General features: G+C 43.5%; 1 protein-coding gene across 1 annotated transcript in view; it reads left to right on the top strand.

Annotated features, from left to right (window-relative positions):
- Window positions 1-15,690, top strand: part of GALNT9 (polypeptide N-acetylgalactosaminyltransferase 9) — a 157,912-nt gene that overhangs the window by 127,212 nt on the left and 15,010 nt on the right. The window contains exon 7 of the mRNA XM_075718751.1: window positions 14,490-14,675. Coding sequence (XP_075574866.1) covers window positions 14,490-14,675 — 186 coding nt within the window. The remainder of the gene's footprint in view (window positions 1-14,489; window positions 14,676-15,690) is intronic.

Below are 15,690 nucleotides of genomic sequence, written 5' to 3'. Positions count from 1 at the left end.
GGAGGCCACAGAAATGCCCCGAGGGCCGGAGCCCCTCTGCTGCGGGGCCAGGCTGGGGGAGCTGGGGGTGCTCAGCCTGGAGAGGAGGGGGCTGCGGGGAGGCCTGAGTGCGGCCTGGCAGTGCTGAGAGGGGCTGCAGGAAGGGGGGGGCAAGCTTTTAGCAAGGCCTGTTGGGACAGGACAAGGGGTGATGGGTTTAAACTAAAGGAGGGGAGATTTAGACTGGATATAAGGAAGAAATTTCCTACAGTGAGGGTGGTGAGGCACTGGCACAGGTTGCCCAGAGAGGCGGTGGAGGCCCCATCCCCAGAACCATCCCAGGCCAGGCTGGACGGGGCTCTGAGCACCCTGGGCTGGTTAAAGCTGTCCCTGGCACTGCAGGGGCTGGGCTGGGTGGGCTCTGAAGGTCCCTTCCCACCCAAAGCACTCCATGATTCTATGAAATCAAGTCTTTGGTACGCCAGCCACCAAGAACCCAACTGACAAACGTGCCTCATCTGTGATGGCTTTGTAACGTGGCCTCTGAGCTCCGTGGCTGCCCGTGGTATTCCTTTGAACCTGTAACACTGAGCCCTTGTGATTTCTCGTAACTGTGTTCAAAGCTGAATTTAAGCTGAGACACCAGATGTCTCATGGTCTAAAATATTAGTAATTAATCTGTGTTTTTAGTGTTTCTGCATTAGAAGAAGCTTTTACTTTAATAGCCCTTTTTTGAAAGTGTTATTCTAAGTAGATCAGCATGCTAAAATTTGCATTGTAAAAGATTGTTTTGGAACAAAGCAGGATCTAATGAGCATATAGTAAATCCCTTGGCTCTGCAGCAGAGTCACAATAAGCATAATAGCTCTCACTGAATGAATCCCTTGCAGCCTAAAAGCTTTTTTCTTTAACGTGAAATAGCAACCCTGCAGGATTTAGTGCAGACAATATGCAAAGATCATTTAAGGGGCTGTTGTGGAAAGAGAAAACAAATGAGGATGACTCCACTTAGGGTCCTTTGAAAAGACGCTTTGTGATCACTTCATTAGACAGTCTGTTTCAATATTTTCTTATTCAAGAATGACTTTATTCTAATGGAAGCATCAATAAATTCCACTCTTCATTCTTCCTCCCTGTGGTCTCAGCTAAAATGCCAGGAAGCATTTTATCATTTTTCAGCCTTCTCACTGAAGGTTGAACACACAGTATTATTTTTTTAGCAAAAGACTGAAAGTGTGAACTAATGGTATTACACAAGAAAGCTGAGAACTCACTTTGGGGGGGGGGGGGGGGCGGGGAAGTTGAACAACTTTTGCCATTTACTTTCATCCTGGCTTATCCTAGGTAACAATTGAAGGGAGATGCTATTAGAGGTTCTGCCTAGTTTTAGGCTAATGTGTCTGCCTGCCTGTTAGAAAAGGTGCCTTTGAGTTACATGCTAGCTGCCTGCCCTTTCTGCAAAGTTAGAAGTAATTTATCTCCCAGACACGCTAGTTTAGGCACCCTAAATAGTGTGAAAAACAATTAATTTGCCATTTTGGAGGAAGTTAATTGAAATCAGATTGTTGAGACATTGCCCAGAGAGGCTGTGGAATCTCCATCGTTGGAGATATTCAAAAGCTGCTGGGACGTGGTCCTGGGCAGCTGGTTCTAGGTGGCCCTGCTTGACCACGGCGGGGTGGACCAGATGACCTCCAGAGATCCCTTCTAACTTCAGCCATTCTGTGAATTCTGTAGTTCACCAGTTCACCTGCCACGTGCACTCATGTATATGACTCCAATTGCTGTATCATTTTTTTTTCCTCTTGTTTTCTTTCTGAGTTCCAAAAGTTTAAATTTGAAATTTGGTGTTATGAGTAGACCAGCCCCAGACATTTCTAGTGTGGGTGTTTTAATTCTAGGACCTGGCTTTGGCAAAGGCTTGTAATTTTGCTTCTGGGTTGGAGGTCTGATTTTTGCTTTAATTTAGTCAGAGGAAACAATCCCAGTTCACCTGAGATACCAAGTTAAAATAGGAAGGGGTTTGAAACATAAAACAACTCTTCCCCTCAAAAGCTCAAAGACTGTCCTCATTTGACCACAGATCCAAAGCCCAAACCTGAACCTAAACTAGGTGCATACAAAACCCATCTAAATATGACAATCTTTGGCTTTAGCTCTGTCTCAGAGATGTGTTTAAACTGGTTCATGGGATGGGTTTTAACCAAATCTGGTCCTCTGTACTCACCATTTTTTTTCCCCACTGAGGAGATGAGTTTCTTGAAGAAAATTTGATTTCTGAAGGAGCTGTCATTTTAGGAACAGTGTCCGTAGGTGACAGCCCTGGCTAGAGCAAGAGTGAACTTGGCCTCAGATCAAAAGCACAGTGCCCTGCTACATTACCTGAAGGCTTGATTTTTGTTAATACAGAGCCTTGTAAACCTCAGTGGAATGAAGCTACTAATGAGCCAAAGGCATATAATGACTAAGTGCCAGTTACTATTTTTAGGTAAGACTTTCCATTAGGAAGTCAAAGGTTTAGAAAGCTGTACTACAAGTATCAGCATGGTTAATAGATTGAATGCCTCCCAGTTTGCTCAGGCAGTGATCGAGTAGCTGAATGCTTGAGGGATATACTGATCCTGACATATATTAGTGGAAATTGAGACAGCAATGACAAGTGTGGTCAATGCAGTTATGTTGTAAGTGATGGTTTTTAGAAAGTGCCCCAGTTCTGTTCGCTGTGAGCTAGTTTTGCACTCTTCAAGAGACTTTGATGGAAGTGTCATGTGAACACCTACGCATGTCAAGCAAGACATCCCTACTCTGACCTTCAGTATTCTTGCTAATCTTCTGGCATCTGCCAGCGCTCTTCAACCTGGTTTGGACTGCTGCTATGCTCAGCTGATCCAGTCCTGAGCCTCGTTTAAGTAGTGTCCAAGTGAGCGCTGGACGATGGCAGTTAGTGTTAGTGTACTGGTTCTTGTGTTTCAGGAGACGCTTCTGAATTGACTAGTCAGCATTATTTGGTGGTTTGGTGCAGGTTAGTAAAGCTCAGAATCTGGTAAGACAGGTATTTTCCTAAGAACTTAAATGCTGCAGGAGCTCAACTGCAGATTTTCTGATTAACGTGCATATGTCTTTATCCCTTGCTGAGACCTGAATTTAGAGAGAGATTTTCTTTATGGTCTTTTGGGATAAGTGAGAAGAAACAAACTAAAGCAATCATGTAACTGAGAAGTGAGGAACAAGGATGATGGGCTGGTCTTTCATTACATGTCGTGGTTTAACCCCAGCCGGCAACTAAGCCCCACACCACTGCTCGTTTGCCCCCCCTCAGCACAAATCCGAAACATAGCCCCATGCTAGCTACTGTGAAGAGAATTAACTCCACCCCAGCCAAAACCAGCACATGCCATTTCATGTACCCCATGTGGATCGCATTTTTCCAAGGCCAATTTGCTGAATTTCAAGTTACAGTACAAACAGCGTCTGTGCCGACAGATCTGCAGAAGTGACCGACAGCGGTTCTATTGATTTGGGAAAAAGTTGAGTAAATTTGTAAGAAGGCAGAAAATTATTCTCATCAAATGCATTCTTAAAGAGTATGTTATGAGGAGCATCTGCCTAGGACAATTACCAAACTAAATCAGAGATACCAAATTGCATTTACTTTACACAGGAAAAATGACTGGGGCTTGCAAAACCCATCATATCTGATATTGGACCCGGAGAAGCTATCTGCAGCCTCTTTCAGACTTGAGGAGAATTCAGAGGAAGTAGAGTTATTCCCTCCAGTCTATGAATTTTAAGGGTATGCCTCAAAGCAATCGCTTTTCTATGCCTGTCACTTACACGATAGGAGTTGTTAACATCTCCTGGAGTGTTTTGAGGTGCCAACATTCATTTGTTTGCAAATTAAAACAATCTTTGAAAATTAAAAACTTTCCCTTAGCTAGGCTGTCCTTTCTATTCCCATTCCTCAGTGCTTCTTCTCATGTCAGACCCTAATGCCATCCCTAAGCCGTGATGTCAACGAGGCTGATGGTAGATAAACAGTGCCCATCTGCACCTAAGGTCAGCAATACGGAACGTACCAACGTTTGCTATACACCATGCCTGTGAGGTTGCCTGCTTTGTTATTACCTGTTAGACTGCCATCTCCCAAACTTCTAAGCACTTTCTTGGACTAACAGGTCATCTTCCCCATCCTTGTCCACCTGAGGGACATGCCAACAGAGATCATGCTTTCAGCAAAGGGGTGAGCCACTGTCCCCTGCGTGGCACCTTGCTGCAGCTGGATCAGTCAGGGTCGGTGGAGTCTCTGGATAATTCTCCCAGTGCCTCCCTCGGGCAGCTACCCCAGAGCAGGCAGGCATCCAGGGAACTTGTGCCGGCAAGGGTAGAGATCATGATTGCCAGAAGCAGGCTCTGCTTTGCAGCCATGTCAATCCTAGGAGCTCGGGATTGGGAGCGAGGAGCATGCTCCAGAGCCCAGTGATGGTAGCCTGGTATCTGCGTAACCTCTCCTAACGCTTCTCTGAGTACAGACCTGGCTGCGTTTTGCCATCGTTTGCCCTCCTGCTGTGCTCTGCTTGGCTGTGAAGCCTTCTGAGCAGCTCCTCAGGAAACGGTCCTACCGGAGCAGGTGGTCTTTGGCCACTATCACTGCCGTTACAGGTGAACTTCCCTAGTGGCAAACAAGAATTGCTGAACCACCTTGGTTTGGGGTGATATTTTAGTCTTTGCCATCCCAGTAAATGCATATTTTAAATCCATATATAAAGCATGGCCTATGCAACGTTGCATGTGCAGCCAACGTATGTGGTAGCAGTCTGCTGTTGTTTCTCTAAAGGTTTTTTTGCGATTTCCATCCTCCCTCACCAAAACATTTCAGAGTGTCTGGAATTTTCCTTGCAGAAGGAAATTCTGCTTCACACACAAGATGATCAGCTTCTTCCCTAGACAAGCTTTTTTCAAAGGTGCAATATTCTTTGTAAAAATTTTGCAAAATATGGGTTTATGGAGATCGGATTAGTGGTTAAAGTATATGGGACATTTTTAATATCATTTTAAATCCTATCTTCTCCCTCCCATAGCAGCTAGTCTATTAATTTATTGGACTTGGTTCTTTACACACAGTTTATCTTTACAGCAAGACGGCAGTTGCTGAGTGCGAGTTTCTCTAGAATATGTTTCAATTTCTTCATGCTTATCTATTTTCTTCTGTAAGAGGGTTAGCAGAAGGGTTTTATCTTCTCACTACTGTCACATCTGAGATCTTAGCTGGCTTGAGGTTCTGTGTAACCTCTAAGAAATATGTGAAGGACAACCTCTAGATGGGCTACTGAGGAGCCACCAGAGAAATTTAAAAAATGTGCATCAGTTGGGTGTCTCATTGCAATAACATTACAGCCCCACTGCCTTTTTTTTCTCTGAAAGCAATCCATCTATAAATATTAGAAAACCCCAAGGGAACAAAACTAAGAGGTCAAAGTCCAATCAATTCTAACAAATTTTAAAGGCTAATCAAGTATCTATGAAACGACTTTTTTTTTCTTTTACTTTCCTACAAAGAAAAGGTGCCACTTCGAATCTGCCACGAAACCTCACATTAGATGACTCTGCAAGAGGATCTAATAACACACCCTTGAACTCTATTGTAATAGTTTTGGGGACAGCAGCTAGCTTCCAAGTATTCATCCTTGGGGCAACTGAAATGTTGTTAATAGTAATAATAATCATGAAGAGGTAATACTAGTTCCAAATGTAGTAAAGATTCATAGGACTGCTTCTGCTCTATCCTCCGTATCTCTACTTCTGTCTTCAAATGAAGTTCATGCTGCATGAGCCAGGAAAAAAAAAACCCATGAGGAGAGCCCCAAGTGAACTTCAGCCCTCCAAAATCGATAGTCTGCAAATGCTTCTGCGTGTTCCCAGCCTCACAGGGCAGCAAGAGCGGCGGGGGGCTAGGTATTTACACATCTTGGCTAATAAGACTATGCTGGTGACAGAATTAGCTTTTATGTGTGAGATTTCTGTCATGCTCCCTATATATCTGCTATTAGCAGATCACCTATAAACTGCTGTTAGCAGGAGTTGAAACCAAAAAGGCACGGATTGTCATAGGGACAATGTCATGATCAGTCAAGCAAGGACCCTTTTGGGTCCTGTAATTTGCAAGCATTGGTCAGAAGTTTATCCTGAAGTCTTTGACAAAACATACGATCTGTGGATCTTGAGGTGTGATTTCTTCCTTTTTTCCATTCTTTTTTTGGCAGCTGAAAAATCTCTCTGATGTAAGCTGTTTTGTCCCAGTGTGGAAAGATCTTTGCTCTATTTGTGCACTATTAAATAGCACAGGCTATTTTGAGAAATGAGAGTTGGGACTTTCTAAAACCATAATTACAGCTGTGTTTAAAGATGATGATAAAAATGTAGTTGATGAACTAAACGAGGCCACGTGATTAATTTTTCCATATGACGTGTTTGATTACGACAGCTCCCTAGTTTCTAACTGCTTCCCATGTGAAGTGAAAAGCAGAGAGCGTGCTTTATTTAGCACATTTGATAAAATATGGTTCTCTAGTCAGCACTGAGAATACGTGGAAGAAAGAATATCCATAAAACCCCATTAGAAAAAAAGAAAATGTCAGGCTATCAATTACTTTGAAAAATCAGTTTTCAGCAAACTCTGTAAATTGTCAATATCAGGGATGCAAGAACCAAAAGTGTGCTATATTTGTGCAAATTTTTTGTTTCTAGAGTGGGCACTAGAAGAGTTGCCACATGTATTAAGGACTGGAGGATAACTGGAGAGCTCTTGTGTTTCAGATGGAAAAGGTCTTATTGTCATGGTTCGAATTTAGTTTGAAGAATCCCTTCGGATTTAGACCTTGTTGGTCTGTGGCTGACTGGAAAGAGAGGCCGAAACTACAGCATCATCTTCCTACGGATGTTTTTAATGTTAAGGGTTATCTTTCTGTTTGACTTCATTGGAGTAGCAATTTTCCTGTGACTTTGCTGCGCACGTGGATTTTATTTTACACAGTGGCATTAAAGGAGCCGAGATGGTCCCAGTGGTACCTGCTGTTGGGAATTTACTACCTGGGTTGCGTGTCCTCCTGCCCTTCAGATATTGCAACTTTTGCCAGAAAGTACTTAGGCTTTTTTTTCGCCTTAAGGAACAACAATTTAATCGCTCTGTCAGGTCCCCTCGTTGGGATGGTCTGTCGCAGTGATTTAAGGCATCTTTATCTCCCGGCCACATGCACTCCGAGAAGGGCTGTGAGCCCACTGGCCTCCTTAAAGTTTGACGGGCAGGTTTTTGAGGCTTTTCTAGCTGATAAATTAAAACAAAAATACTTCTGTGCAAAAGGCTGTGCTTTGACAAAATTTCTAAATGAGAACAAATATCTCTTTTTAATGTTGTCAAAAGATTGTGTTTTGCTATTTTTGCAACGAACGTTTGGGTTTTCAGTTTAAACTGACCTTTCAGATTGAAATACACTTACATTAAAACAGCTTTTAACACCAAACAGGTCTTCTGAAAATCTTTAGTGGTTCAGTTTAAGAAAAACATTTTGGGGGGTGGTTTTCTGGGGGGAGGAAGATGGAGGTAACAAAGAGCCTGTGTTTCAACTAGTGAAACCATTTGAGATTTGATGGTATTCTTGATGATTTAGGTCAGCAAAATTTCTGAAACATGTGTAAATTCTTTCATGATAGGAAAATCTTTTCCAGTCCTGCTGTAGGTGTGTGTGGGTAGTCTAGAAGACATCCGTCTTTGGTAGGCTTTGCTTTGAGAAATGAAGAAAACCTGAGATCCCTGACTTTTAAGAATTCCCACGCTGGGATATCATGAAACAGGGATATCTGAGCTGCTTTAAAAACTCCTCCGTCTCTTCTGTTGCCTTCACACAGAAAAGGAAGTCTGAAATCTGAAAGGCTACTTCTGTGAAGTGCTGCTCAGGTGGAGTTCAGAACTGTTTTTATAAAACATGAGAGTCCTGTTCTAGCATAAGAGTTGCTTTTCAGGATGTGCTGAACACCCGCCTCTGAAGCACTGCCGCTGGCAGAAACCACTGCAGAAAGGCCAGGGCACATGTTCCACTGGGCATGATAGAAATGGGGGGACCCGGCTGCCACATGCATGTTTTAAAGCTGATTCTTCCCATTTTCTTACTGCTGGAAGATGTAGACGGTGATTATGTCTTGCAGGAAAGTGCCACAAGTTGTTGGAAGCAGATAAAGCGCAAAGCTGCCCCAACATAATGGCAAGGTGTTCAGTAACGGTCCTGCTGGCACCACCTCCAGGGTGCCTGCTAACTATGAAAAATGGCATCAAAGTCTGGGATTACTGCAAATTTCATTAATTGCTTAATTTTCTATGTTATTGGGGAGCAGGACTAATCCCAGCTCTCTTTTGGAAAAGTGAGCCAGTGTTTACTCAGCTGGTTTTAAAGGAGGTGGAGACCAATGTGTTGCAAAAGCCTGGTTCACTCCGTGTTGGAGCTGCCTTGGCATCTGGAAACTTGCGGTCTTCACGCCAGCGGACAGAACCGGCACGGCCGTTCAAAGAGGCTGTGAAATTGTTAGCGAAGGGTAATTGCTTGGAAGCAAATCCCCCCGCCACTGAAGTCCTCTTTCTACTATTATATCTTCTTGGATACCTCATCCATCCAGCTGCTTGTATCAAAGGTGTATTGGATGGGAAAAAACAGTTGCAACAGAGAGTCTGAAGCTTTTATTTTTCTCTCTCACTGAGCACCGAGGTGTTTAAACTGCAAAATTCACAGCAGGGTACAAAGTTCTTAAGGATCATGATCTTTCTTGCCAGTCCAAGTTTTCTAAGCGAAGCGAGTTAACTGTCTTCTCAGCTGTGCCTTCGTAAAGTGCCATTTTCAGGTTTACCTACTGATTTTGCTTTACTGAGGTAATTTGTACCAAATTAAATAAGCACGTACAATCGGCTTGGTGTACAAAATAATGGCAGACGTGAACTTGTGAAGCTATGCGCTTGTGGGTTTTGACTGAAACAATGAAAAATCTCTACTATTACTAGTTAGTTGTAGACTGCAGGCACCCCCTTCTGACACTCCTAAAAGCATGCATAAGAATGGCTGCAAAATATTGGCATTTCATTGCCGTTTTCAGCATGAATCGTTTCACTCATTAGTCAGTAAACGTGTATTTTGGAAAAAACAGAGCAGCTGAAGGTGCAGAGCACCAAGCCCGTGGGGAGGGAGGAGCCGTGCCCGCGATCGGTGCGAGCGCCCTGGGAGCTGTGGCCACCCCGTCGCAAACGGCTCGCCCCCCGTTAAATCCCGTGACGTTTCTGAGCGCTGGCATTCACTCAGCAGGGCCTGATGCCATTGGAAATTGGTCTCGCGGCAGAGCTGGGGGCCATGTCAGCAATCTGCTGCGTACATATTGCCCTAACTGAGGAATCGATTAGCCCAGCAGTCCAGCCAGCTCCGCATCCCGCCTCAACGGTGACCAGGCTTCTTGTTTGACCTTTTTGATTGATGGAATTTTACATTGTACTCTGCCTCACATCCTTTCCTCATTCCCAAAATACCTGCATTTTGCTCAAAAGTGTTGGTTTCTGGTTTTTTGCTTCCCCCTTCTTTTTTTTGGCTTCCCCTTTTTTTCTTTTGCTTCCCCCCTTTTTTTTGCTTCCCCCCTTTTTTTTGCTTCCCCCCTTTTTTTTTGCTTCCCCCCTTTTTTTTGCTTCCCCCCTTTTTTTTGCTTCCCCCCTTTTTTTTGCTTCCCCCCTTTTTTTTGCTTCCCCCCTTTTTTTCTTTCGCTTCCCCCCTTTTTTTCTTTCGCTTCCCCCCTTTTTTTCTTTCGCTTCCCCCCTTTTTTTCTTTCGCTTCCCCCCTTTTTTTCTTTCGCTTCCCCCCTTTTTTTCTTTCGCTTCCCCCCTTTTTTTCTTTCGCTTCCCCCCTTTTTTTCTTTCGCTTCCCCCCTTTTTTTCTTTCGCTTCCCCCCTTTTTTTCTTTCGCTTCCCCCCTTTTTTCTTTCGCTTCCCCCCTTTTTTTCTTTCGCTTCCCCCCTTTTTTTTGCTTCCCCTTTTTTTTTTACATCCCCCCTTTTTTTTGCTTTCCTGCTTCCCCCTTTTTTTTTTCTTCCCCCCTTTTTCTTTTTTTTTTTTTTTTGCTTCCTTTGAAACTGTACTTCTTTCTAGGATACTAATAATTTCATCAAAAAAAAAAAAGACAGTTGTTTTAAGATGTTCTCTGGATTTTTTTTTTTTTTTTTTAAAGCAAACCAATATTTAAAATGCTAGTTTGGACCTTCAGCAACAAGTACTTGTGGGAGAATGTATTGCATCAGAAAATTTCTTCTTGTTTGGCAAGAGTTAAAGCATAGCAATTTATTAGCCTTTGTAAATCACGTACCCAACCTGCATTCAGAGAACTTTTGTGACGTACAGTTTAGGTCACGGTAGACAAGACACTGTCTCATCTCAGTTTTTCTTTGATGCGGAGAATATGATGTCCAAATGACTACCATATAATGAACAGCAAACATTTTTCTGTAGGAGAGCCATATCTCAGGTGTACAGGAATAGCTAATAATTAGCGCCAGTAAATCATTGTAGTGCAAACCATGAACGTTATCATTCAGTTTGTAATTTACCCCTGATGTGGGTACTTGTTCTTCTTAATACTTAATATGTCTGTTTATAGAAAAGTTGATTGAGATAATTAGCAGTAAAAATGCTAAGGTAACATGGCTGTGGTAACATTTATATTGCTATCAATTTTGTTTATAGCAGCCTAAAGAGCAATACTGAAATTAGAAATTAACTACAATTAGCAAATAAATTGAGTGTCTCTTGGAATTACTTGATCATGTCTTAAAACATTGCACAGTGTGAGGCTGGCGGAGGCAAAGCCGAGTCCCTGGGCTGGAGCAGCTGCACGGAGTCGAGGAGCACATAGAGCAGATGGATTTGCCTCTCCATGGGGGAAAAGAAGGCTGAGCGTGTTTTTCAGTGATGGGCACCCACGTAGGGAGCGGCTCAGAGAGACCGTTCAACTTCCGCGTTCTCGGCAAATGAACCTTGAAAACACGCAGTTAACGTTGGCAACTCAGTGTAAGAGGAATTATTTGGGTTGGAAATGTGTTGTTATCCCAGAAGATGTGTCATAGATATGGAAGTTGGTTTCCTCCAATGGCCTGACTCGTCTCCATTTGGAGGGACTTGGGCATCATTTTGTGCTCACAGGTAGAAACAGTTTGCTTCCCATAGTAAGGCACTTTACGAACTCTGCTTGATAAATGCTATATAGATGCATGCAATTATTTTTCTGGCGTAATTTCATAGTTAGATGTGGAAGGAAATGGGTTGTTTACTACTGTTAAAATGGGTCATTAAATACAGTTTTGAGAATGAAGAGAGGAGGAGAATCAACCAGTTTTGGGGGCAGCCACTGACTCGCCTCTCTCTTATCTGTTTCGTGCAGTGAAACGCTCCTTGTTCTTTCATCCTTCATTGTATTTCAGAGACTTCTTGCAGTTAGAGGCAGATGGGCCATGGTTTTCTGAATCACGCGTGTCTTTCAATTCTGTGTCCAGCAGGGAGAAGGCGCTGCTAAACCTCCCCATCCTCTTGATTCAGACACAAGTCTTGAGTCTTCATCTAACATGACTGCTCTTAACTGCTTGGATCTTGGCTGGTTTTGGGTGCACGTGCTTGGTTGTACTGCTGAAACTCTTTCATTTTCCATAAGACTAAGTAATCATTGGGCTGGAAAGGGAGAGGACAAGAGCTTCACTCTGTACTTAGCGCACTGAGAGAGTGTGGGGCTGCAGAGTCATGCCCATGCTCTGCTGAACAGCAACTCATTCTTGTGAAGTGAAACAGGAGACCTTGTCTGGCCTGAAAAGAAATGACCCATAGTCGAGCAGCCATGGCATTTATCTGGGATACGGAGAAACGGTGATGCGTTGATGTGCTCCTGGTGATACAGGACTGTCTAACTGCCTCCTCATCCCATGCACTGTAAATCCAGTTCTCTTTCTCTGGGACTGCAAATTGCATCCTTATTCTGGGAAACACCCCCTACTGGTATTAAAAGTTACATATTCCCAGAAAAAACAAGTCATCTGGCGAAAATTAGCATCTTCATAGGAAGCAAAATTTCCTTGAATGTTTCCTGGCTGTTTCCTTCCTTCCTTACCCACCTTCAGCAGATTGTGTCTCTTTAAAGAGCAAACTGGAGCCAAGGGGTAGGGGAAAGAAGTGACTGGATGTAAATGCAAAGCAATCTGGACCACCTACCGCAGATGGGGTGGTCCCACCACGGTGCAAATTCACACTGAGTGCTGAGCACCGAAGATCCTGGCTGACAGGGGGAGCGTTATCTGGCCCAAGGCTGCTGCTGCCTGGTTTTGTTGTGTGTTCTTCAAAGCCAGGTGTCTGAGTTCCCTGTGGATTTCATCTGGGGAGAATTTATCACTGATAAATAACCGTTTGTGTTGAATTTACAGATGAGCTAAACTGTTTCCTTTAATGTTGCAGTTTAGTACCTTTTTCTTTTCAGGTTTGCATGAGCACTGGCATTTGAAGGAAATAAATCTGTCGCTCAGATAATGTATTTGCCCTTGGTACCAAAACATATAAAGAAAAATTACAAGGTCATTAGCCATATCAAGAGAAAGAAAAATGTGCTGTGCATTAAATAGCCGACTTCCAGGATGGGTTGGGCAAATAGCAGTATACTAAAGTGTACTGCTCATTTCCCCTTCTGATCATGAAAATCAATTAATTCCTTTCTTTTTAGTAGCACTTCCCCTTTGCACTGGAAACCCTCAGCATATGTCAGTCCAAATTCGCAAGCAGTGTGCATTTCATTTATCAAATGCAAATTCCTGTAGCCGATGATTTACTACAGGACTGTTTGGAAAGCAGCAAATAAGTATTACCTAACAAAGTATTTAAAAAAAAAAAAAAAAAAAAAGCCAAACTGGAGGAGAAGATTTTATCTGCCACTTCCCAAGCAATTTATTTTTGTCCCTGAGAAGGCAGGATAGGTGGAGAACTGCCCCAGTATTGTTCTGGAGTGCATCTTGTCTGGAAATGAGCTCTTATGCTCGGTAAGTAAAAGGCAGCCTTGGGAAGCAATGGATTATTGCTTATATTTTAATATCCTTTATTTATTTCAGCTAGACTATAGTACTAGGTGCAGACCTGAGGGAACTGAAATGCATAAGCTTCTCTCACCCTCCATCGTTCCTAGTCTCGCTGATCCAAAAAGAGAGAAGTCCTCTTTGTTTCCCACTACGGAGTTCAGACAATAAATAACAGGGAAAAATGGCACGGCATGGGTACGGTGGTGCCTGGGAAGGCTGGCTGATCCAGTCTCCGCTCAGCCCCTTCCACCCATCTTCATCAGCTCAGGGGTAGAGAGATAAGTGGTCACGTATTGCTTCTTATGTGACCGGGCTGCAGGTAGAGGCATGCAGAATGGTTGCACCCGCGGTTTCTCCTTTCCTCTCTGCCTGGCAGGTCAGCAGCTGAGCGATCGTAGGAGCACGGGGTGAGAAATGCATTTGCTGCGCTCACATCCGCTACCAAGTGCGGCAGTAGCCTCTGTTGCTAAATAAATGCACATTTTGGTTAATGGCTGGGTTTACCAAGGCATCCTGTGCTAAGACTTGTGTCTTATTCTTGGCTAAAATTTCCATGGGATGTCCTGTACCAGGTAGGTCAGTGCTTGTTTCTTACTGAAGGTAGGGCAAGGCGCGTTTGTGAAGGGAGAATTCCTGCACTGAAGGTCAGTGAAGCTAGATTAGAAGAAGAAAAGAATAATTGACTGACTCACAGTCAGTCAAAGTTTCCATAATGAGAAAATAATTGTGTTTTCATGCTTTTTTTTTTTTTTTCCTGTTGGTACTGTGCATGTGGGTAATTTGTTTCCTTTTCTTTCCCAAAGGTAATGTTCAAATTCCCACATAAAAGGCTCTGGTGTGGAATAGGTCATCTGAGATTCCTATGTATGCTAAACGTGTATCGGATTTTTCTGGCAGTCACATTCAAGCTATTACAAGTTTGTTAGCTGATTTGGAGAGCTGATACAGTAACCCCCACGTATACAGCACCAAACACAGCCAGCTGACACAACTGATTTTTGCTGAAGTCTCAGTACCAAGCTCTAAGGTTAAATTAGTCCCTATGATAGAGGTTACCACCTTGTAATTTGTATTCTGTCTAATGGTTCCAAGAACAGTGACATTATGGGGAAGGAATTGGATATTTATGGCACCTAAACTTATGTACCTAACACAAACAGCTGCATTCACCTTGGACTTATCTGTAGTCAATGTGACAAGAGAGAGGTTTCACCTGCAGAGCAGGTAAATCAGGCGATCATTTTGAATCGTTCGATAGAACCCATCTCCACCTAGGCAACACTCTACATACAGCATCTGAAAAGAAGCAGTTGTATTGCCTTAAAAAGAAAAAAAAAACAAATTAAAAAAAAAAAATCATGGTATTGTTTTTTCTCCAACTCTCCCAGGTCTGGCAGTGTGGAGGAAGCATGGAGGTCTTACCCTGTTCTCGCGTGGCACATATTGAACGCACGAAGAAACCCTACAACAACGACATCGATTACTATGCAAAGCGCAACGCCCTGCGGGCTGCCGAGGTCTGGATGGATGACTTCAAGTCGCATGTCTACATGGCATGGAACATCCCCATGGCAGTAAGTACGGGTCATGCTCTCTCCTGAACAGAAGCATGGATGGCTGTTCCTAGTTAGCTCTTTGAGGTGAAGGAATCGTAGAATAGTTTAGGTTGGAAAAGACCTTTAAGATCATCCAGCCCAACCATTAACCCACACTACCAAGTCCACACTAAACCAATCAAGGGTAGACTAGACTAAACCATGTCCCCAAGTGCCACCTCTGCACGTTTTTTGAACACTTCCAGGGATGGTGACTCCACCACCTCTCTGGGCAGCCTGTCCCAATGCTTGACTACCCTTTCTGTGAAGAAATTTTTCCTAATATCCAACCTAAACCTTCCCTGGCGCAGCTTGAGCCCATTTCCTCTCGTCCTATCACTAACTGCATGGGAGAAGAGCCCAACACCCACCGCACTACCCCCTCCTGTCAGGCAGCTGTAGAGAGCGATGAGGTCTCCCCTCAGCCTCCTCTTCTCCAGGCTAAACACCCCCACCTCCCTCAGCCGCTCCTCATAAGACCAGTGCTCCAGACCCTTCACCAGCTTCGTTGCCCTGTCACTACAATTGTACAAAGTGGGCTAAGCTTAGAGGTAAGAGTGCTTTCATGCTGGTGCATGCTCAATACGGCGAGTTCTGCCATATAAACTTGCTTCCTCGGCGTAAGTTTTGCTGTGTGCTCAGGAGCAGTGACACAGATGTATAATTTAACTAGAGCACGATGTTTCAGGTTTATGCGCTTCCTCAGAAGAAGTCGTTAATTTGGGATGCCACTAAACTTTGAGGTGTTCATATGCTACTGTGGTGAGGGCTACAGAAACGTCCGTAAATAAATATCATCATTCATCATGAGACTCAGTAGACCTCACCAGCATAAAAACAAAGTACGCGATAAAAGAATCACACATTAACTAGCTTTATTGCCTACAGGCTGAGAGTTGTGACATGGACGTATTCCGTTTCTTACTGTGCATACGAATTGTAGATGGCATGTGGGGACCTCTAGGAATCCACGTGATATAAATATTAGATAAAA

The sequence above is a fragment of the Pelecanus crispus genome, chromosome 11 (genome assembly GCF_030463565.1).
Source record: "Pelecanus crispus isolate bPelCri1 chromosome 11, bPelCri1.pri, whole genome shotgun sequence".
NCBI lineage: Eukaryota > Metazoa > Chordata > Aves > Pelecaniformes > Pelecanidae > Pelecanus > Pelecanus crispus.
The sequence above is the reverse complement of the archived record's forward strand: the minus strand, read 5'-3'. Positions and strand labels throughout refer to the sequence as shown.